The sequence below is a fragment of the Saccopteryx leptura genome, chromosome 3, assembly GCF_036850995.1.
Source record: "Saccopteryx leptura isolate mSacLep1 chromosome 3, mSacLep1_pri_phased_curated, whole genome shotgun sequence".
NCBI classification, from domain to species: domain Eukaryota; kingdom Metazoa; phylum Chordata; class Mammalia; order Chiroptera; family Emballonuridae; genus Saccopteryx; species Saccopteryx leptura.
In genome coordinates, this window is record NC_089505.1 from 209548102 (window position 1) to 209571127 (window position 23026).

Below are 23026 nucleotides of genomic sequence, written 5' to 3' on the forward strand. Positions count from 1 at the left end.
TGGGCCCTGACTGGGAATCGTACCTGGGACATCCACATGCCAGGCTGACGCTCTACCACTGAGCCAACCGGCCAGATCCTATTCATTTTTCCATCTCTCTTTTCATCAGTTATCTTCAGTCCCTCCCTGCCTCCCTCCCTTTTTCCCTCCCTCCCACAAATCATGTACAGTCTCTTTGTAGAAAGAAACATGCAAATAAGTAAATATAACACATGTGATAACGGTTGTAATAGTGGGATGTGCACAGTACAGTAGGGAGCACTGAGTGAATAGCCAAGGTAAGAATAAGTAACATTTGAACAAGGTCTTCAGAGAAGAATAGGAACTTTCCCGACAACAGTAATAAAAGCTACTTGTTCTTGAATTTCTAGGTGCTGAGCTTTGTGCTATGAACTTTACAAACATTATCTCATTTAATCTTTCTCCCAACCTAGAGAGTTTGATAACAGAATTCTCATTTGATAGGCGAAGACAAGAAAACACAGAAATAGTGAAAAACTTCCTCAAGTCACCCAGTTTGGCAGTAGCAGTCCTGACTCTTAATTGCTTGTCTGTATGGCTCCGGAGCCTGTGTCTTATTCTCTACAGACAGAAATATGATTTTTGTTGGGAGATATTTTCTATGTATAGCTCTTCTGTCCAGCATGCAAATGTCCATGGATGTTTCATAGAGATATAGAGGATATACAAGAATTTCATTCACTAGCTATGCAGTCATCATTGGTCCACCTTTTTCTTTCAGGGAGGATTTCAGGCATGGGAACAGCATCTGAAAAGCAGTGAGGCAGACAAGCATGGCACGCTGAGGAAGGTGAGGGTTTGGGCTGGGAGCACAGGGGTGAAGTGGTTGAGATGCTGGATTGGATGGGGCCCGGGCAGGGTGGCAGCGCACACTGTGAATGCTCTGACTGTCTTCTTCCTGTGACTGCACCAGCAGTCCCATCATCAGCTCTTTCTTCACAACCTGGGAAACTGGATCAGATCCCGACTGATCTCTGGAACCGACCGGCAGCCTAAAAGAACAATGCATTTAGAAAGCTTTCTCAGAAGCACCGGAAACCCGCTCCATCATAGGTCTGGATGAGCCAATGGGAAATAGCCCCAGCCTGGCCCTGGTTCTTACCCACTGAAAATATTATGCATCCAGGATGAATGACATCATTCTGATCGCATTGGGGATTATTTTGGAAGCCTGTACTCCGGTCTTATTTTGACAGCTGTGTCAAAATGGCATGATAAAAATGTAAAAGCAACATTTCAGCATTTCCTAAGCAATTCATGTGTGCAATAGATACCCTTGACCTTTATCTAAATCCTGATAAGGCTCAGAAGTGTAGGACATAATCTGTCAAGGAGGAAATGACTCAGTGAGGATGCCATGTAGCAACTGCCTTCTAAGGAGAAGCTCTGACAAATGAAGCCTCTTCTGTAATGATTCAAATTGCAGTCTCAATTCAAATGCAGTTTTAGGACCTAGCTGAGAGAAGGCCCAGGGACTGGAGAGAGTAACCTGTGATAAGAAGTAAAGAGGGAGAACTGGGAGCTTGAGGAAACAGTGAGCTGTCCCCGATGGTGAGAAGGCTGCTAGAGTTTAATCACAGGCCGTATAATGTCTGCTTAGAAGTTCTTCCTACATCTCTGATGTGTGCACCTTCACCTTGCAAACAATGTTAGTCACAAAATTATAACTGAAAAGAGGCTTATTTCCTAAAAATGGGAGCAGAGGAAAGAGCATTTTCATGTCTGGGATGATTGCAATGGACAGAAACAGCAGGTTTCAATAATCCGTAAATTGCACTAATTCAGCAGAAGTGTTTGGAGCCATGGGTCGCTCTCTTCAGAATTGAGACCAATCTTGAGAGCCCAGTTTCCAACCGCAGAGAACAGTGGCTTCAAAGCAGGCAGCCCTGCTCAAGGAGCAGAGACACCCAGGTTGAATCTTTGCTTATGTATTGTAGGGAGAATAGTATTTAAACCCCCCAAAAGGGGGGTTTAATGGAAAGTAACCTCACAGTGTGATCTGATTATAAATTCTTAACTGGGCACATGGTGGGTCATCAAACCCCAGGCATATAACTTCTTTAGTAATGTGTGGCAGGATAGTAAGAAGCTAGGAAAATTCCGTTGCAAGTGGAATGGGGAAACTGAAGAAGCTGAACACACTGGCCAAGCAATTTACAGCCAGATACAGAAGGTCACCTCTCTAGAGGTAACATCTGGGCCTCAGTTGTATTTTAGCTCCAGGCCCAGGTAGACGACCCCAGGAATGGTGCATCTGGAAAAGCTGATGAACATTTTATTGAAATCCTCCCCTAAACTCCCAGCCTTTAAAAAAACCCTCAAAAGAAAGGACGCAGGGCTGTCTCTCTCCTGGGAGCACATCCCTGCCTTTCCTTTCCCCTTCCCCTCTTCTTCCTAGACTGGTGTGCAGCTCCCAAACTGTAAGGGTCCCCACAATACTTGTAACCAAGGGAGCAGCGAGCAGGAGCAGCGGGCAGCAGCAGCTCATCCTGGGCTGAGCCCCTGCACCTGTCCCAAGGCCTCTTTTCTCTGACTTCCCAGGGAGCCAGGGCAGCCCCACCTGGGCTCTCCTGTTGCCTCCTGTCTTAGACCCTTCCTGTTTCACTGTCCCCAGCTCTAATAAACTTACTCTAAGAATCACCTGGACTCGTGTTGTGAAATCTTTCCTGCATAAAGTCAGGAAGCTACACACTACTGGCTGGCCCTAGGCAGACCCAAAGGGCCAAGTCCCTTTTCTGGTAGCAAAGGTTTACCTCTGCCTTAAGCAAGCCTGGCCCGTTGTTCCTGTCGGTCAGTTAATGCACCTTTCAAAAGCCTCAAGGCCTCTTTTCAGAAGTAATCATGCTCTAAAGCAGGGGTCCCCAAACTTTTTACACAGGGGGCCAGTTCACTGTCCCTCAGACCGTTGGAGGGCCGGACTATAAAAAAAACTATGAACAAATCCCTATGTATACTGCACATATCTTATTTTAAAGTAAAACAAAACAAAACAAAACAAAAAAAAACCCAGGAACAAATACAATATTTAAAATAAAGAACAAGTAAATTTAAATCAACAAACTGACCAGTATTTCAATGGGAACTATGGACCTGCTTTTGGCTAATGAGATGGTCAATGTGCTCCTCTCACTGACCACCAATGAAAGAGGTGCCCCTTCCGGAAGTGCGTCGGGGCGGATAAATGGCCTCAGGGGGCCGCATGTGGCTCGCGGGCCGTAGTTTGGGGACCCCTGCTCTAAAGAACAGACTGTGTTAGCACCCTATAACCCAATCCCTGCCTTGCTTTCTCATCTGCCTGTAACCTTTTTCTTAATTCCAGTTCCATAAAAAAAGCTGCAAACAGTCCGTTCTTGGAAGCATTCATCTCTGATGAAGCTTGTGTCTCTGTTGAAACATGTCTTTCTCTGTGTCCAGGGCTATCCTCTTTTTGGCTTAAATAAACTTTTGTAAAATTTCTCTACAGCTTTGGATGTTCTTACATCCATAAGGGATGCAAATTTAGGTCTCTGTAGCCTGTGTTGATGTGATTTATATGGACATTTTTGTTTTCCAAGACAAATCATTTTTTTACATTTTTATCAATATAAAAATTTCAGTCACTGGTCTCAGAGTTGGAAAAACATTACTTTTAAAATGTTCTTTTTTTCAGCTGCGGTGCTCATAGGGTTCTCTTCCTGGGGCTATGATGTCACAGGGAGGTCAGGGGAAAACAGCCCACATTTCCACATTCCCAGGGCAATGAGGAGAGAGAGGTCATGCTGACTGACCTCCTGGGTTCCAGTGTTGTGCCAGTGTTTTATATGCATTGTGCAGGGAGGCCCGATGACAGAAGCCCGGGTTTCACACCATGATTTTATATTGCACTGGGTTCCATCAAAAGCACAGTCCCCCAACCTGAGACTCCTTTCTGCAGGGACTAGTCTGGGGGTCCGCCCTGGGGCAGCACCTCTTAAATAGAAGATGCCCTTCACCTGGGCTTCCTGTTCTTTCCCTTCCTCCCTGAACCCTCTTCTCTGTCCCACATTTGGTTGTGATTACTACTTTTTCTATACATTTAAAACAATACATTCTCATTGTAGAGCAATTAGAAGGAAGAGGAGTACAAAACATCAGGCATAAAAGCACTCATCATCCTGTTTTTTCTTTCTTTTCCCCCTGTCTCTTTAAAAAGGTGCTCCTTTCTCTATCTCAGAAATAGTTTCCAGCTGTCATTTACATGTCAGTAGTAGTCAAGTGTTAACTTTTGGTGGAATAATGAAGCTTTGTTTTCGAGAATTTCCCCATCAGGCTATTTTAGAGAGAAGTTTAGACATAATTTTATAAGAATAGGAGAAACAATTTGGGAGCAGGACCAATCACCTCAACCTCCTTGAAACCTCAGACACCCACAGGTCTTCTCCCCCTCTCCTTCCTGCCCCCCCCAGGGGCAAAAGACACCAGCATACTGATAAGGAGAACTAATAATAGCTTTTAGTTATAACCAATAGGCTTAATGATTAATGCAAGTAAGAAGTTTTGTTCTAGGAGTTGGATACATGATTGGGCCTATGTGACTTGATGGAGCTACAAGCAATTTACCTTTGTGTCCCAGGCCCAGGGGATCTACAGACAAGATGGTATCTAAGCCCCGTACTCCAAAAACAGAGGCCCACTGACAAGGACGCAGATAAAGAAGTACTGGTCAGAAGATGAAGAAATGCTAGAAGAATCCCTGGACTCTGTTCACATTTGTGCCCTCCCCTCCCTCATGGGAGGAACTTGGTGACATTGGGTAATTTAGAACTGAGTTACTTAGAATTAGAAAACTAAAAACCCAAAACCAAATTCTCTCTCTCTCTCTCTTTTTTTTTTTGGCAGAGACAGAGAGAGTCAGACAGACAGGAAGGGAGAGAGATAAGAAACATCAATTCTTCGCTGTGGTTCCTTAGTTGTTCATTGATTGATTTCTCATATGTGCCTTGACTGGGGGGCTATAGCAGACCGAGTGACCCCTTGCTCGAGCCAGCGACCTTGGGCTCAAGCTGGTGAGCCTTGCTCAAACCAGATGAGCCCTTGCTCAAGCTGGTGACCTTGGGGTCTCGAACCTGGGTCCTTTGCATCCCAGTCCGGCGCTCTATCCACTGCGCCACCGCCTGGTCAGGCCCAAATGCTCTTGAAGAGGAAAAAGTTACCATCATTAGTTGAGAACCATTATTTTACAGGATAACTGGGATTCTAGGCTTTGCTAAAAATGTAGAAGTTTTGGCCCTGGCTGGCTTGCTCAGTGGATAGATCATTGTCCTGGTGTGCCGAGGTTGTGGGTTTGATCTCCGGTCGGGGCACATATGAGAAGCAACCAATGAGTGCACAACTAAATGGAACAGACTAAGTGGAACAATGAGTTGATGCTTCTCTCTCTTTTTCTTTCTCCCTCCTCTCACTCAAATCAATGGGAAAATTAAAAACCATAAACAAAACAAAACAAAACTTAGAGGTTCCTATGAGCATTACTTTATAATAATTTTATTCCTGACTGAAATCCATGTGACTTTGAGACATTCATGCCTGTCTTCCTGTTTGTGGTTACGAAAGCTGATGCTTCTCCTTCTCTACCTTCTCTTCCCGTTTCTATCTCTCATCCCAGTTCCTCCATACTTCCTCTTTGACATAATTTCTCAACTGTTCACAGTCCATGAATATCACTTTAAAATGACACTCAGAACCACATCCAACAAGCCTGAAGTGATCTGAACAATCTGGACTAACACGGAACCCCCTTTCCCATATGTGAAATTGCATTTGCTTTTGTACATCTTAATCATGCGACAGCAGTGCTCATCAATGTAGGTGAGGACCAGGAAGTCTAAGTGGGTAGCTTTTGTGTTTCCTGGAATTTTTCTTACAGAAATGATTGCAAATGTGCTAAAGCTTTAAGGCTGGGCACTGATGTATTGTTTAAAACAGTAGATGTTTAGAATCAATCCAGATGTTCAATAATAGGACATTTATTATATACATTTTCCTTTCATGATTAAGATCTATCTTGTCTGGGACATGTCTTCCTTGCTGTCTCCTCTGTCACCTCTGGGCTGGGAAGAGGTGGCTAGAAGGAGGAGGCATCACTCCTGTTCCTAGACTTCCCACTGGCAGCTCCAAGTCAGGAAAAGCATCAGACACACTCACCTGTAAGGGCCATGGAAGTGTGGAACTCATCTTTTAAAATGTTCAAAACTTCTTCAACACCATGTTCACCCTGAGAGAGAGAGAGAGAGAGAGAGAGAGAGAGAGAGAGAGAGAGATGAAGGAACATGGTGACCAGAAGCTAGGTATGAATTCTATTCAATAGGTGTGCTCAGAGATGCGGTGGGGAGGATGAGGTGTCTGAACCCAGAACTACATGGGAAACATAGAAACGCAGGGAGGAAAAGAAGGGGTGTGAGAGCTCTTAAACATTTGTGACACGCTGCCCAGGAAGCACGAAGGTGCGGGCCACGTGTCACTCACCGTCCTTCAGGAATCTGTAACTCCTTGGAACATGGTTAAACTTGGGGGCTGAACTGCGGAATAGGGTGCAAATGAATGAGAAATGTGCTGTCTTCCGGCTGGTTTTCATGCTGGTCTCACCTTGCTGGCCAGACCCCAAAGGACTGGTCTTCCCAGGAAGACACACTTGGCGCCCAGGGCCAGAGCCTTCAGCACGTCATTGCCTGTGCGGACCCCTCCGTCCAAGTACACTTCCAGCTTCCCTCTCACAGCCGCCACCACCTCTGTCAAGGCGTCGATCTGAAAGCAGAGACTTGTGTGGCCTGAGGATTTCCATTTTGACTCTTAGGGCATCATGGGGCGGCAGCACACCCTCCACATGGGCAAGGACTAGGAAGTCTAAGTGGGCAGCTTTTGTGTTTCCTGGAACTTGTCTTACAGAAGTCATTGAGAATGTGCTGAAGCTTTAAGGCTGGGCACTGATGCATTGTTTGAAATAGTGGAAGTTTAGAAGTGATCCAGGTGTTCAACAATAGAAATTTTGTTATATAAATAGTCTTTTCATGATTAAGAAGTACAAACTGCTGGTTATAAAAGTAATCATGCCCTGGTTGGTTGGCTCAGTGGAAGTATTGGCCCTGCATGTGGATGTCCCAGGTTTGATTCCTGGTCAGGGCACACAGGAGAAGCGCTCATCTGATTCTCTACCCCTCCCCTTCCCCTTCCCTTTCTCTCTCTCTCCTCGCCCCCCCCCTCACTCCTGTGGCCAGGGATTGATTAGAGAAAGTTGGCCCTGGGTGCTGAAGATGGCTCCATGGCCTCTGCCTCAGGCTCCCAAAATGGCTCCTGTTGCAACGGGACAACGCCCCAGATGGGCAAGCGTCACCCCCTACTGGGCTTATTGGGTGGATTCCCATCGGGGCATATGTGGGAGTCTGTCTCTGCCTCCCCTCCTCTCACTAAATAATAAATAAATAAATAAATAAATAAATAAATAAATAAAGTAGTGGCAAGGATGTAGAGTACAGCATAGGGAATATAGTCAGTAATATTGTAATAACTTGAGAAAGCAATCAAAGGAGCCGCAACAAAGAATTGATGCTTCTCATCTTTCTTCCTGTCTGTCCCTATTCATCTCTCTCTCTGTCTCTCTCTGTCTCTGTCACAAACACACATACACACACACACACACACACAAATATAATAACTATATATGGGGTCAGGTGGGTACTAGACTTGGCTGGTAATCACTTTGTATGGTACATATATGTCTTATCACTATGCTGTACACTTGAAACTAATATAATATTGTATTTCAACTGTAATTGAAAATTAAATTAAAAAATAATAAATTGGCCCTGGCTAGTTGGCTCAGTGGTAGAGTGTCAGCCCGGCATATAGATGTCCTGAGTTTGATTCCTGGTCAGGGCACACAGGAGAAGTGCTCATCTGCTTCTCCATTCTTTCCCCTCTCCCTTCTCTCTCTCTTCCCCTCCCGCAAGCATGGCTCAATTGGAGTGAGTTGGTGTCAGGCACTGAGGATGACTCCATGCCTTCTGCTTCAGGCGCTAAGAAGAGCTTGGTTACTGAGAGAGCAGCACTCCAGATGGGCAGAACATCACCCCCTAGTGGGATTTCTGGGTGGATCCCAGTTGGGGCGCATGTGGAAGTCTGTCTCTGCCTCCCCTCCTCTCAGTGAATGATAAAATAATAATAATAATAAATTGTTCATTCATACTACACACTGTTAAAAATAAGAGAAGCATACCGTGTATACTGAAATATGTAATATGATGCCCTTAATATATTTGCAAGTGAAATAAAGAAATTACAAAATATTATAAGTTTTTAAACCTAAAATGTTATATTTGCATTATGAAGTTGATAAAAACAATTCCTAAAATATTGACATTAATGACAGTAGTAAAAACAGGGTTAATTTTTATCTTTTCTTTTGTCTTTGTATATATTATTCTTAAACTGCAGTGCACATGTTTTACACATATAATAAAAAGACAAAAAATAAATTAATAGGAAAAAATTCCCCTTTTATTTATTTATTATTTATTTTTTAATTTTTTTTTGTATTTTTCTGAAGTTGGAAACGGGGAGGCAGTCAGACAGACTCCCGTATGTGCCCGACCTGGATCCACCCGGCATGCCCACCAGGGGGCGATGCTCTGCCCATCTGGGGCATTGCTCTGTTGCAACCAGAGCCATTCTAGTGCCTGAGGCAGAGGCCATGGAGCCATCTTCAGCGCCCAGACCAACTTTGCTCCAATGAAGCCTTGGCTGTGGGAGGGGAAGAGAGAGACAGAGAGGAAGGAGAGGGAGAGGGGTGGAGAAGCATATGGGCGCTTCTCCTGTGTGCCCTGGCCGGGAATCGAACCCAGGACTCCTGCACGCCAGGCTGATGCTCTGCCATTGAGCCAACTGGCCAGGGAAATCCCCTTTTATTTTTATTTATTTATTTTATAGGTGAGAGGAGGGGAGATAGTGATGCAGACTCCCGCATGCACCCTGATCAGAATCTACCCCGCAACCCTGTCTGGGGCCAATGCTTGAATACTGAGCTATTTTTAGTGCCTGAGACCTATGTGCTCAGACCAACCGAGCTATCCTCAGTGCCTGAGGCCATGCTGGAACCAGTCGAGCCACTGACTGTGGGAAGGGAAGGGGACAGAGGGAGAAAAGAAGGGGGAAAGAAGTCACTGGCCAGGGCCAAGATAAATCTTTCATGAAGCTTATTTTCACAATTCTTCTATTGCTGCTTGACTTGTTTAAAGAAATAAAAAGGGTCTCTGGCCAGTGGCTCAGTGAATAGAGTGTTGGCCAGCGTATGGACATCCTGGGTTTGATTCCTGGTTGGGGCACACAGGAGAAGTGACCATCTGTTTCTTTCTCCCTCCTTCTTCTCTTCTTCTTCCCCTTCTGTTGCTAGTGGCTCGATGGGTTTGAGGGTGGCTCTGGGCACTGAGGATAGCTCCATTGGAGTGCATCAGCCTCAGGTTCTAAAAATAGCTCAGTACTCGAGCATCGAGAATTGGCCCCAGATGGGGTTGCTGTGTGGACCCCAGTCCAGGTGCATGTGGGAATCTGCCTCACTATCTCCCTCCTCTCATCTAAAAAAAAAAAAAGAAGAAAAAATTTATCCCATTTAGAGGTTCTTTCCTGCCTCTCTCCTCTTCATTTTCTTTCCCCAAACTCCATTTCTAATGAATATAAATTTACATTATGGGAAAAAGTACAGAGTGTCATAATTTTTTAGCAAAGGATTCATAGGGCATTTTAAAGTTGTATGTAAAAGACAGTTATTTATTAGCTTATGTGATACACAGTTCCTTTCTGGGTTGTATCATATGAGAAAACATGAGGTTATAATCCATCAGACAGGCAACCCTCCAGCTGAACACTCCTCCAGGAGGCAGGGGGCCTCAGTGCTTCTGAAACATCTCTACTATCAAACCCACCTTCAGTACTTACTGCTGTGTGAACTGGAAAACTTACATACCATCTCTTAACTCCAGGATTCCTGCCTGTTACATTGGAATAATAATACCCATCTTGTAGGATTATTGTGAGATTTAGAGATGATATACGTAAAGTGGGAAAATATTCTGGCACACACGAGGCTATTATTAACGATTACAAGTCCTTAACATTTACACGTATATACCAATGTATGTGGTATGAGAGAGGGTAGTGTGGACCAAACTGCACAGAGTACCTTGGTCTAGACATATAACCCCCATTCACAAACACACCCCCTTCTGAGGTCATCCTACTTACAGAAGCAGGCACGTCATCGAGCTGCCTCCCACCGTGGTTGGAAACAATGATGCCTTGGACTTTGTGCTTCACAGCTAACGCTGCATCTTCTTTTGTCAAGATCCCTTTAAGGATGATGGGCAGTTGAGTTATGCTCTGCAACCAGGAGAGATCATTCCAGCAGAAGGAGGAGTCAATGGGAGACATCTGCAGATAGGGCATGGAATTTCTCTGTGGGGAATAAAAGAGAACCTTCATCTCGAATTTCTTCAAGACAGCTTGATCCATTTCAAAGATGAGGCACGTCTGGAGAGCCAGCGAGTAACAAGTGAAAATAAGTGTTTATAAGCTGGAGAAGAGGAGCTGTAAGAATCAGCCACACTCCTCGCTCCTTTCTTTAACAAAAATAATTTATACTTCAATTGCTTATTCATAAACCGTAAATTGTGTCCCTGTTCAATCCTATGCTAGGATCTGGGAACACAAAGACAGCTACGACACAGGCCCTACATGAGAAGAACTGAGAGTTTATAGTAAGTGGACTGGATAAGCAAAAGCATTGATAGGCCCTTGTGATGCATTATGGTTGAGATAGGCACAGGATAATAAGAACTAAGCAATATTTCAATAAGTCTAAATCAGATATTATGCAATATTGGCCTTTGACTCACCACGGGCACCAAATATCCATAAATTTCTGGAATCTGAGATAAGGATTCATGCAGACCTCAAGGCCAAGTTGCATATGACTTAATGAGTGGAACTGTTGAGAGTCTCGTGGCTGGCTATCATAGCTATTTGTCAATGGAAACGTCTGCTATCACTGTCTCTACTGTAGCCAAGGAATTCCAACTTCACCATGACTTTCTCTGGGGCACTCCCTCCCATTGGACTGTCAGATTTTAATGGGTGAGGTGCCCTTTGCCATCATCCAGTTCAGAGATTCCAAACAGATGTGTCATAGCACCCCACTGGCGCATGGATGAGTCCAGGTGTGCAGAGATACTGCCCCTCGTTTTTCAGAGCAGCAGGGTGGGGCCTGGGCTGCTTACACTCCATAGCTGGTCACCTGGGCTGTGAACATCCCCGTCTGAGAGTCAGTGTATCTAGTGTGTCATGAAGTAGAAGATGTGGAAGAACTTGTTTAGTTTACTCTCACCCTTGCAGAGTCCTCTCTACTGCTTCCCTGCTTCTCAGCACTCAGCCCAGCCAGGACACCCCGGTGACTGACTGGACAGCTCCAGGAGTGAGCACACCTGGCCTCCTGTTCTGTCGGTCTGGAAGCTGCAGTACGCAGGACCCGGACCTGACCTTTGACCTGCTGCATCCCCTGTGTCTGGCACAGTCTGGCCTTCAGCAAACTCTTGCGGAAAGAAAGGAGGAACCAGAGAAGGAAATTCGCCTTCTGTAATGCTTGATCTGGTATCTCTCCTACCTCCTTCGGTGATTGAAGATCCTTCAGCAATAAATTCGTCTTGAAGTTCATCTGGTTTCGAACATCGTGTCGCCTTTTGCCAACTTTGGGCACATCCACGGTGACTACCAGAGCTCTGAAACCCAGCGATTCTGCCCTCTGAATCAGCTTTTGGTTTAGCTGCCGATCTGACTGCACGTAGAGTTGGAACCACCGGAAGCCTCTGGGGGCAGTAGCCACAATGTCTTCAAGAGTACAGCTGGAATATGTGCTGGTGATGTAGCAGACACGGGCAGCTTGGGCAGCTGCAAAGCAAGTGACACAACTCAGGTTGGGGACTGGGGTGAGGACCCCAGGAGTCTGCCCTGCCTTTGGCCACCCTGCCCTAGGAGTGAACACATAGCTTGACTCCCTGTGGGGCAGGGAGAGAAGAATCTGATCAGACTGGGAAGCCTACAGCTGTCTGTGCCCCCCTCTGTGTAACTTGTCTTCTAAGCCCTGGACCCCATGTTAAAGTAGTTCCAGCTAGAGAGGTTATTTAGTGCCCCAGCCTGTGCTGGGCATATTGAAGCTTTAAGATAGGAAAATGGGCTTCTCATGAACTTGTCAGTGAATCAAAAGAGAATTAAAGCAGGCAGAGGTTGAGGAAATGTAATTCCAGTGGAGAAGGCTGAGGTTTGTAGTGGACAAAGCATGATGTCTAAAGTGAGAAGGATGTTATTTCTACCATATACCTAGCTGTGTGGTCTTAAATCTTATTTCCCGATCTATTTATTTTATTTTATTTTATTTTATTTTATTTTATTTTTACTTATTTTGTATTTTTCTGAAGCTGGAAATGGGGAGAGACAGACAGACTCCCGCATGCGCCCGACCGGGATCCACCCGGCACGCCCACCAGGGGCGATGCTCTGCCCACCAGGGGGCGATGCTCTGCCCCTCCGGGGCATCGCTCTGCCGAGACCAGAGCCACTCTAGCGCCTGGGGCAGAGGCCAAGGAGCCATCCCCAGCGCCCGGGCCATCTTTGCTCCAATGGAGCCTTGGCTGCGGGAGGGGAAGAGAGAGACAGAGAGGAAGGAGCAGGGGGGGGGGTGGAGAAGCAAATGGGTGCTTTTCCTATGTGCCCTGGCCGGGAATCGAACCCGGGTCCCCCGCACGCCAGGCCGACGCTCTACCGCTGAGCCAACCGGCCAGGGCCCTATTTTCCTGATCATTAAAGTGGGGAAATAATAATACCACTGCTACAGGGTTGTCAGGAGATTAAGTGAGATTCTAGATATGGAAAAATTTTGTGAATTACAAAGTGATATCCTGCACAAATGCTAGTGACAGTGATGTTGATGGTGGTCACAATGATGGTGACATTGCTGCTACACTGCATTTCTCATTTCCTACTTTGTGCATTTTCAGAGGGGTTTTCCAACTGGTTAATGTCACAATCATTCTATAACCCATGGGCAAAGTGTTTGGCCTGATCAAAAATTAATATTTTTAGTTACACAGGTGTCAACAGGTGATGCCCCATTCTTTAGCTCCAAATCAAAAACAACACAGCACATTCAACCATGAAGATTTAGTGAAGTGGTCACATTCATATAGGATGTCCACATTTCCGCCTAGCCGGACGTGGTTCCCAACCCAGGTGGATGTCACTTTAGCTCTGGAACCCCTGGATTCATTGACTTCTATAGCATGGAGTCCCCAAGGAAAAGACCCCAAGGAAACTGGCAGCAATGGATTAGTGCTCGAGTGGATTACAAAGGAGTCACAAGAATATTTTTAGCCTTGCTTTGCCCTTTCCCTTTCCTTCTCTTTATTATTGTTCATGGGGTGGGGGTCAGGGTAGAGGAAGAGGGCAGCTAGGAAGGAGGCACACCCCAAAAGAAACTGTCAAATGAGATGACAAAGCCAGCTGAGCAAGAGGAAGATGGAACATTTGGACAAAACACCTGTCAGGGCCTGTGGTGGGACCTGAGGTGACGACTCTTCTCATCCTACACTCAGACTCACCATCTGTTCAGCCCAGGAGGGGTCAGAGAGCTCCCCACTCCCCCTGGGGCCACATGGAACATCCTTTCTCCACAGACAGTGTGAGTCGGGGGCCAGCACCCTTCTTCTGCCATGGCTGGGTGGGTAGCCTCTTTCCCACCCTAACCACTCTTTATTATAGAAAATGGGTATTTTCTCAATCTTAGGTGAACTGTCCCCCCCCCCCTTTAATTAGGACCATTTGCTGAACTTGCCCCTTCTCTAGAGAAACCGTGGGGCAGGCCCCAGCCGGCAGGACTCGTGGGCACCACGGGGTGCTGGGGGGAGCCCGGGCTGGCTCGCACCTCTGGCCGTGCTCATCTCTCCATCGGGCCAGGCGAGGCAGTGGAAACCCGTAGGTGAGATGCCAATGGGGGCACTGATCTCCTCCCCTTGGATTGTGGTCCTGGTGTCCACCTGCGACACATCTTTCAGATACCGGGGACGGAGGCGGATTCTGTGCTAGACAATAAAGAGGTTTCCTATTGGTGGGATTGCTCTTTAGCATGGAGACCCTGCCTGGTGCTGGACCTACGGACCCCTGGTACAGGCTGAGACCCGATGGGTCTCCAGAAACCTCGGGCGGGGGTCCATTGGCTGGGAACTGAATAGGCAGCATAGACCAACTGGAGGTCCTGCCGTTCAGGAAGCCTCTCCTAATCCCTGTTCCACATGAACCAGCTTTCTCTGCATTCCCAGTGCATGTGAGGGCCCCCCAGTCGCTGCCTTGCTCCTTCAGCGGTCTGTGTCTCTGTGCTGAGCCGCCTGGACCACGCTATCGGCACCTGGAAGCTCTGGCTGACTCATCAGAATGAGGACTAGAAGGGGAAGGAATGAGAAGCCCTCTCAGGTTAGGACCCAGCTCTACAGTAGAAAGGTCACTGATAGGGGCAAGCCCAGGAATGATCACAGTATTCTTTTTGCTAGAGGCAAATTCATTTAAAGATTTGACTTAGATGTTGCTTTAGAATAAGGTAGGGAAATGACAAGTATACAAAACACTTTAAGGCCAATAAATACATTTTGGACCTCAAGGTCCAAAAATGCTTGTCTTTCATAAAACATTGTTATTCCTATATACAAGCTGAGACAGATTTTTCTGGAAATTCTGATTGTGCAAACTTGATCAGATAGCTTCAGTAACTTTATCCCTAAATGGGAGTAATAATCCAAATTTCCTAACAGTCAAAACAAAATAAAGCAGTTAAAGGGCTGAGCATAGAGCTGAGCAGGTATGGAAACAGAACAGCGTGTTCACTTTGGATCCCGTTTTGCAGGTGTTTCCTGACCTCTCTATCCCAGACCTCAGCGAACTCTCTCCAGGGCTCTGTGGACCACTGTCTTTGTCACAGTTACTCAGCTCTGCTGTTGTGATGTAAAAGCAGCCATAGACAATAGGTAAGTGACCCAGCATAGCTGTGTTCCCATGGAACTTACCTCCTAGACACCAAAATTTGAATTGCATGTAATTTTTGTGTATCACAAATTATTCTTCTTTTGAGTCATTTCAACTGTTTTAGGTGGGGGGGGGGGAACTTGGCTTGCTCATCTAAAAAATGGTGGTGGGCAGGACTTGGCCTGTGGGCTGCTGCTTCCTGGTCTGCCCCCCCGCTCTGGTCCAGCCCTCTGCCTTGAGTCAATCTTCTTCACAGCTGGGACTCCTTAGGTGTCCATATTTCCTCCCTCCCTGAGTCCTTGCTCCTTTCACACATTCTGTTCTCTAAGCCTGAAGTTTAAGAACTCAGGAAATTTAGGCCCACCCAGCAGGCTTTTCCTCCCTATGCTGGTGGCTGGTGACCTTTGGATCTTGTCCTATCTCCTTAGGTGGCCAAGTTACTGAAGGCAGAGGGAGGGTGACTCGTGTGTGCTAGTTCTGTGGAGGCACTCAGGTGAACCCCCTCTCCAGCCATACTCTCCCCAGACAACCCCAAAAAACCCAAACGCAAAATGACAACACAAAAGCCTTGATCAGGACAGTCCTCTGTGGTCTGTGCAGGCAGAAACGAGGACTGCTCCCTTCCAAGGAGCTCTGAGCCAGTGTGCCTGACTTTAGCAATAGGAAGGATACAGAAGACCAAACTTTTTAAATGCTGCAATGTTGTCATCTCTGGTGAAGCCTTCACCAGCTCCTCCTTCAATATAATCCCACGTTGACTTGGACAGACGCTCCCGTGCATGGGCCTCAAAGTCCGTCAGACACACCAGGGACATTTCTGAACCTTCAAAGGACAAACCAAAATCAACAATCAAACCCAGGAAGAATACTTTGTAGGGAGAGGAGCAGGTGGAGGGGCTGCAGCACAAAGCTGTTCGGATTCATCATTAACCTCCTGTGTTCTTTATCACAGCAGAGGTACTGTCAAAGGTGCCCACCGGCCAGCAGGCAGGGCGAGGAGTCATGTACACTATGCCCCAATTCTCCCCGCCCCCATCCCAGCTGTTGGTTGTTTGGTCTCCTAAATCTCCCTCATGTCTCTCCCCTCATCTCTGAGGCCACTGCCTCACACCTAGTTGAGGACCCACCACCTCTTACAAGATTATTTAAAAATTTATTTTTATCTTTTTCCCTTAGCCTTCATTGTACAACTCATCTTCATCTAGCTGTCCAGGAATTTTCTAAGATGCAAGTCTGATCACGCCTCTTGTCATTAGGTGCCCACATTCTTTTCTTTTTTTTATAAATAAATTTTTATTAATTTTAATGGGATGACATCAATAAATCAGGGTACATATATTCAAAGAAAACATGTCCAGGTTATCTTGTCATTCAGTTCTGTTGCATACCCATCACCCAAAGTCAGATTGTCCTCTGTCACCTTCTATCTAGTTTTCTTTGTGCCCTCCCCCTCCCCCTTTCCTCCCCCCCCCACAATCACCTCACTCTTGTCCATGTCTCTTAATCTCGTTTTTACGTCCCAGCAATGTATGGAATCATGCAGTTCTTGTTTTTTCTGATTTACTTATTTCACTCCGTATAATGTTATCAAGATCCTGCCCTGGCCGGTTGGCTCAGCGGTAGAGCGTCGGCCTAGCGTGCGGAGGACCCGGGTTCGATTCCCGGCCAGGGCACACAGGAGAAGCGCCCATTTGCTTCTCCACCCCTCCACCGCACTTTCCTCTCTGTCTCTCTCTTCCCCTCCCGCAGCCAAGGCTCCATTGGAGCAAAGATGGCCCGGGCGCTGGGGATGGCTCTGTGGCCTCTGCCCCAGGCGCTAGAGTGGCTCTGGTCGCAATATGGCGACGCCCAGGATGGGCAGAGCATCGCCCCCTGGTGGGCAGAGCGTCGCCCCATGGTGGGCGTGCCGGGTGGATCCCGGTCGGGCGCATGCGGGAGTCTGTCTGACTGTCTCTCCCCGTTTCCAGCTTCAGAAAGATGAAAAAAAAAAAAAAAAAAAGATCCCACCATTTTGTTGTAAATGATCTGATGTCATCATTTCTTATGGCTGAGTAGTATACCCTAGTGTATATGTGCCACATCTTCTTTATCCAGTTTTCTATTTTTTTTTACAGTGATTAAAGCCTTTAAACAAACTCTTGGCCAATAATTCATAAAAGAGTAGTGTCCTTAACATGTTCACCAAGTCCAAGTTGGCACCAACACCATTCCAAATCCCTGCAAATGCAACCCAACCCCAGTTAAGTCCGTTAGGAGCTGTCACAAGGAGCAGGAGTCCAGGAAAAGTAATTGTTGTCACAATTCTATATTTTGCAGCTCACGTCCAAGTCCCAATGACTGCTGCTTCTAGCTGGTACTGATTCAAGTAGACTGGAAAAGCCATCTGCAGCGTGTGTGGATATGGAGCTTCTGTTCTTCTCTGCCTGGAGAGATGAGACCAGAGTGCTTTTTCCTGGAGCTCTGCAACTGTGGTGTAGTAAAGAGAACCTTGGGGTACACAAGCTAGGTGGCAAAGGTAAATTCATGATAGAAGTTGGCAAAAGGGGGAAAGAGAGCTCTAAATTAGGAGTAGGTCCCAGCCTGAAATATGAGTGGGGCATTGAGGTAGGAGGAATAAAGGAAACACTATATATTAAACAAAACAGCAGAAAATAGGACTATCAACACCCACAACAGAGATCTTCGAGGGAAGAATAAAAAACCTGACTATTCAGGCAAGACATAGTTAAGTGACCCTTGTGCAAATGAAATCAGTTTACCTACTTCTTGAAAGAAATACCTTAGTCTCATCCACAGTGTCATAGATGGAGCTGACGGCCCTGGGCACCTTCAGCCTTCAGTGTCAAACCCCAGCATTCTGGGCAAGGTTAGGTCATAGGTGGCTGGAGCAGAGCTGGAAGAGACTGAACCCTCCCTTTAGAGGAGCGAGGGGGAAGCCTACCTTCCAGTGTCCCTTTTTCCTCACAGCAAAGGCATGTAAGCCTGGCAGGCTTCAGTTCAATGACCTTCCTTTTCACTATTGAAGCAGGACCCAGATGGAATCCTATGAGACCCCTTTGGGGCATTGGAGCCTTTAAGGGCATATCCTAAAAGCTGGTAGTTCACCTGATCTCTATTGGGCTTTTTCTGCCTCTTGGTGCCTTAAAAGCCATGCTCAGAAGATCTCGCTGAGGGGTTTGAGGATCCCCATCCACCTATATAAACCTTTTCCGTATATCTGGAGCTATTTGGAAAAAGACAAAACAGTGTTATTAGCTGGATCTAATAAAAGAAGGTAGAAGTTTGCAGGAGAAAAAGATTTGACGTTTCCTGTTCATCAGCATTCAAAAGAAATTTAAAAATTTTTAAGTAAAAAGCATGATATGGTAGACCCATAGGAGTTCTAGGATATGATTCCCCCCTTTAAAATTTTTTTAAATTGACCTTAAAATATTTGCTGGATACACTTTAATAATACCTTGACTTTAAAGATTGTAAGAAATACCCATAATTCAAAAGGTTTGACAAAATACAGTAAATGCTTTTGCTACATATGCAGGAGCATTGTCAGTTTTAACCAGTTTAGGAACTCTAATAATAGAAAAATGCATACAGACAATGAGCTATAACATGCTTAGCAGCCTCTTCTGTTCTGGCAGAGGTTACTATAAATCCAGAATAAGTATCCACTGTAACATGGACATAGGAATGTTTGCCAAATGAAGGTGTATGAGTAACATCCATCTGCCAAAGTTGTTCTGGTAGGAGTCCTTGAGGGTTAACTCCAAGTGAAGGGACAGATTGTAGAATAGGACACCTTGGACAGGATTTCCCAATTTGCTGTGCTGCTTTCCAAGAAAGTTGAAACTGTTTACACAGGGCTGCAGCGTTCTGGTGATGAATAGTATGAGACTGAATTGCTCAATCTGTCATGGTTGCTCCAAATAATTTTCTTTTGGGTAGCTTGATCAACAAGGGCATTCCCTTGTGCTAAAGCTCCAGGGAGCATGGAGTGAGCTCGAGTATGTCCTATAAAACATGGAGCTCTATGTTGACATACAATTCTTTGAAGAAGGAGGAACTGCTGAAATAGTTCATCAGCAGTTGTCCCTAAGACAGTAGTCTTTATAGTGGAAACAACCATAAGTAAATATTTGCTGTCTGTATATAGATTAAAGGAGGAATATGGCAAGTGCTGAAAAGCCATGATAATGGCATATAATTCTAGTCTTTGAGCTGATTTTAAGTTGACTGTTTCAGTATAAAGTTGTCCATTGATTTGCAAAAGCGATTTGCCATTTAGTGGAAGTTTCCCAGAGCCATTGTTGTTGATCCTTTGAAAAAAGGAACAACAATAATTTTGAGGCTTAAAACCTATAAGCTGTAAGGGTCGCCTATGCCCCTTGATAATCAAGGAGGCGACAAGATCAAAATATGAAAGTGTATTCCATGGGCTGTTAGATGGTTCAATGTGCCCAAGCTGTATCTGCTCTTGTGCCAATTGAGCAGCTGCTCTAAGTTTCTCCTGAGAAAGGGGCCATTGGTTTACCCATACAGGATTATCTGATTTCCAAGTAATTGGGTCTGCACAATGCATTATTGGGGTAGGAGGAGCTACCAAGGCCCCTATGCTAAATTTTGATATCCTAAGCCACACCTTCTGGTATTGTGTGCCACTTCTGTGGGGGTGAGAATTCCTCGCTGTTCTTTCCCTAGTCCCTTAGTGGGCAAAAATCCCTGATCAAGCCTCTGAGTACTAACAACTTAGAAATGACAAGCAATGCTCCTGGAAACATCTCTACCCCACAAATTATCTGGCCATCCAGGGAGCACATAAGGTTTTAAAAAATCCAGAATGACCTTCCTAATCTACCCAATGTAAAAAACTAGAACTTTGTTGAGGGGATTTACTCTGCCCTATACATGTAATTCTGTGCCTGCTGCATGAGTGGGCCAGGAAGGAGGCCAATGTAGTTTAGCAATAACAGATACATCAGCTCCAGTATCTAAATGTCCTTTAAATTTATGCCCTTGTATTGTTAGTTCCATTTCAGGGTATTCCTGACCTATTTTTTTAAGTCCAATTGGCAAAATCAGAGGAGCCAAATCACCAATTTTATTGGGGTCCATTTTGCAGGATGTGGCCTGAGAAGCAGAATTAGCATCCTCATGCTATTCACTATTCTTCTAACTGCCTGAATTAGCCGTGAGACAAATTCTTTTTTTTAAAATTAATTTTGATGGGGGTGACATTGATAAATCAGGGTATATATGTTCAGAGAAAACAGCTTTAGGTTATTTTGACATTTGATTATGCTGCATTCCCATCACCCAAAATCCAATTGTCTTCCGTCACCTTCTAAGTGGTTTTCTTTGTGCCACTCCCCTCCCTCAACCCCCTCCCTCTCCTCCCTCCCACCCTGTAACCCCCACACTCTTGTCCATGTCTCTGAGTCTCATGTTTATGTCCCACCTATGTATGGAATCATGTAGTTCTTAGTTTTTTCTGATTTACTTATTTCGCTCTGTATAATGTTATCAAGGTCCATCCATGTTGTTGTAAATGATCCGATATCATCATTTCTTATGGCTGAGTAGTATTCCATAGTATATATTTACCAAAGCTTTTTAATCCACTAGTCCACTGATGGGCACTTGGGCTGTTTCCAGATCTTTGCTATTGTGAACAATGCTGTCATAAACATGGGGGTGCATTTCTTCTTTTGAAACAGTGCTATGGTGTTCTTGGGGTATATTCCTAACAGTGGTATAGCTGGGTCAAAAGGCAGTTTGATTTTTTTTTTTTTATAGAGACAGAGAGTGAGTCAGAGAGAGGGATAGACAGGGACAGACAGACAGGAACGGAGAGAGATGAGAAGCATCAATCATTAGTTTTTCATTGCACATTGCGACACCTTAGTTGTTCATTGATTGCTTTCTCATGTGTGCCTTGACCGTGGGCCTTCAGCAGAACGAGTAACCCCTTGCTGGAGCCAGCGACCTTGGGTTCAAGCTGGTGGGCTTTTGCTCTAACCAGATGAGCCTGCGCTCAAGCTGGCGACCTCAGAGTCTCGAACCTGGGTCCTCTGCATCCCAGTCCGACTCTCTATCCACTGCGCCACCGCCTGGTCAGGCGGCAGTTTGATTTTTAATTTCTTGAGGAATCTCCATATTGTTTTCCACAGTGGCTGCACCAGTCTGCATTCCCACCAGCAGTGCAGGAGGGTTCCCTTTTCTCCACATCCTCGTCAGCACTTATTCTGTGTTGTTTTGTTGATGAGTGCCATTCTGACTGGTGTGAGGTGATATCTCATTGTGGTTTTAATTTGCATTTCTCTAATGATTAGTGATGTTGAGCATTTTTCATATGCCTATTGGCCATCTGTATGTCCTCTTTGGAGAAGTGTCTATTCATCTCCTTTGCCCATTTTTGGATTGGATTGTTTGTCTTTCTGGTATTAAGTTTTACAAGTTCTTTATAAATTTTGGTTATTAACCCCTTATCAGATGCATTGTCAAATATATTCTCCCATTGTGTAGTTTATCTTTTTATTCTGTTCTTATTGTCTTTAGCTGTGCAGAAGCTTTTTAGTTTGATATAGTCCCATTTGTTTATCCTGTCTTTTATTTCCCTTGCCCGTGGAGATAAATCAGCAAATATATTGCTGCGAAAGATGTCAGAGAGCTTATTGCCTATGTTTTCTTCTAAGATGCTTATGGTTTTACGGCTTACATTTAACTCTTTTATCCATTTTGAGTTGATTTTTGTGAATGGTGTAAGTTGGTGATTTAGTTTCATTTTTTTGCAGATAGCTGTCCAATTTTCCCAACACCATTTGTTGAAGAGGCTATCTTTACTCCAATGTATGCTCTTACCTCCTTTGTCAAATATCAGTATCCATAAAAGTGTGGGTTTATTTCTGGGATCTCAGTTCTGTTCCATTGATCTATATGCCTGTTCTTATGCCAGTACCAGGCTGTTTTGAGTACAATGGCCTTATAGTATAACTTGATATCTGGAAATGTGATACCTCCCACTTTATTCTTCCTTTTCAAGATTGCTGAAGCTATTCGTGTTCTCTTTTGGTTCCATATAAATTTTTGGAATATGTGTTCTATATCTTTGAAGTAAGTCATTGGTATTTTAATTGGTATTGCATTGAATTTATAAATTGCTTTGGGTAATATAGACATTTTAATGATGTTTATTCTTCCTAACCATGAGCATGGTATATGCTTCCACTTGTTTGTATCTTCCCTGATTTCTTTTATCAATGTTTTATAATTTTCCAAGTACAAGTCTTTAATCTCCCTGGTTAAATTTATTCCTAGGTACTTAATTTTTTTTGTTGCAATGGTAAAGGGGATTGATTTCTTAATTTCTCTTTCTGACTGTTTATTGTTAGTGTATAAAAATGCCTCTGATTTCTGAGTATTAATTTTATATCCTGCCACCTTGCTGAATTCATTTATCAGATCTAGTAGTTTTTTGACTGACACTTTAGGGTTTTCTCTATATAATATCATATCATCTGCAAATAATGATAGTTTTATTTCTTTTTTTCCAATTTGGATGCCTTTTATTTCTTCTTCTTGTCTGATTGCTGTGGCTTGGACTTTCAGAACTATGTTGAATAAGAGTGGTGAAAGGTGGCACCCCTGCCTTGTTCCTGATCTTAAGGGGATTGCTTTTAATTTTTGCCCATTGAGTATGATGTTGGCTGTGGGTTTCTCATAGATGGCCTTTATCATGTTGAGATATGTTCCCTGTATTCCCACTTTGCTGAGAGTTTTGATCATGAATGGGTGCTGGATTTTATCAAATGCTTTTTCTGCATTTATTGAAATTATCATGTGGTTTTTCTCCTTCCTTTTGTTTATGTGATGAATCACATTGATCGATTTGCAAATATTGTACCAGCCTTGCCTCTCCAGAATAAATCCCACTTAATCACGG

General features: G+C 44.8%; 1 protein-coding gene across 2 annotated transcripts in view; it reads right to left on the reverse strand.

Annotated features, from left to right (window-relative positions):
- Positions 1-200: 200 nt before the first annotated feature.
- Positions 201-23026, reverse strand: part of HAO2 (hydroxyacid oxidase 2) — a 35557-nt gene continuing 12731 nt past the window's right edge. Inside the window, exons 2-8 of one of the 2 annotated variants that reach the window (XM_066377302.1) lie at positions 15775-15913; positions 14000-14151; positions 11687-11970; positions 10273-10482; positions 6625-6783; positions 6184-6253; positions 201-1013 (exon numbers count right to left, since the gene is read on the reverse strand). In XM_066377302.1, coding sequence (XP_066233399.1) covers positions 958-1013; positions 6184-6253; positions 6625-6783; positions 10273-10482; positions 11687-11970; positions 14000-14151; positions 15775-15913 — 1070 coding nt within the window. In that variant the 3' untranslated portion in view covers positions 201-957. The remainder of the gene's footprint in view (positions 1014-6183; positions 6254-6624; positions 6784-10272; positions 10483-11686; positions 11971-13999; positions 14152-15774; positions 15914-23026) is intronic. The other variant, XM_066377303.1, reaches the window with a different exon arrangement.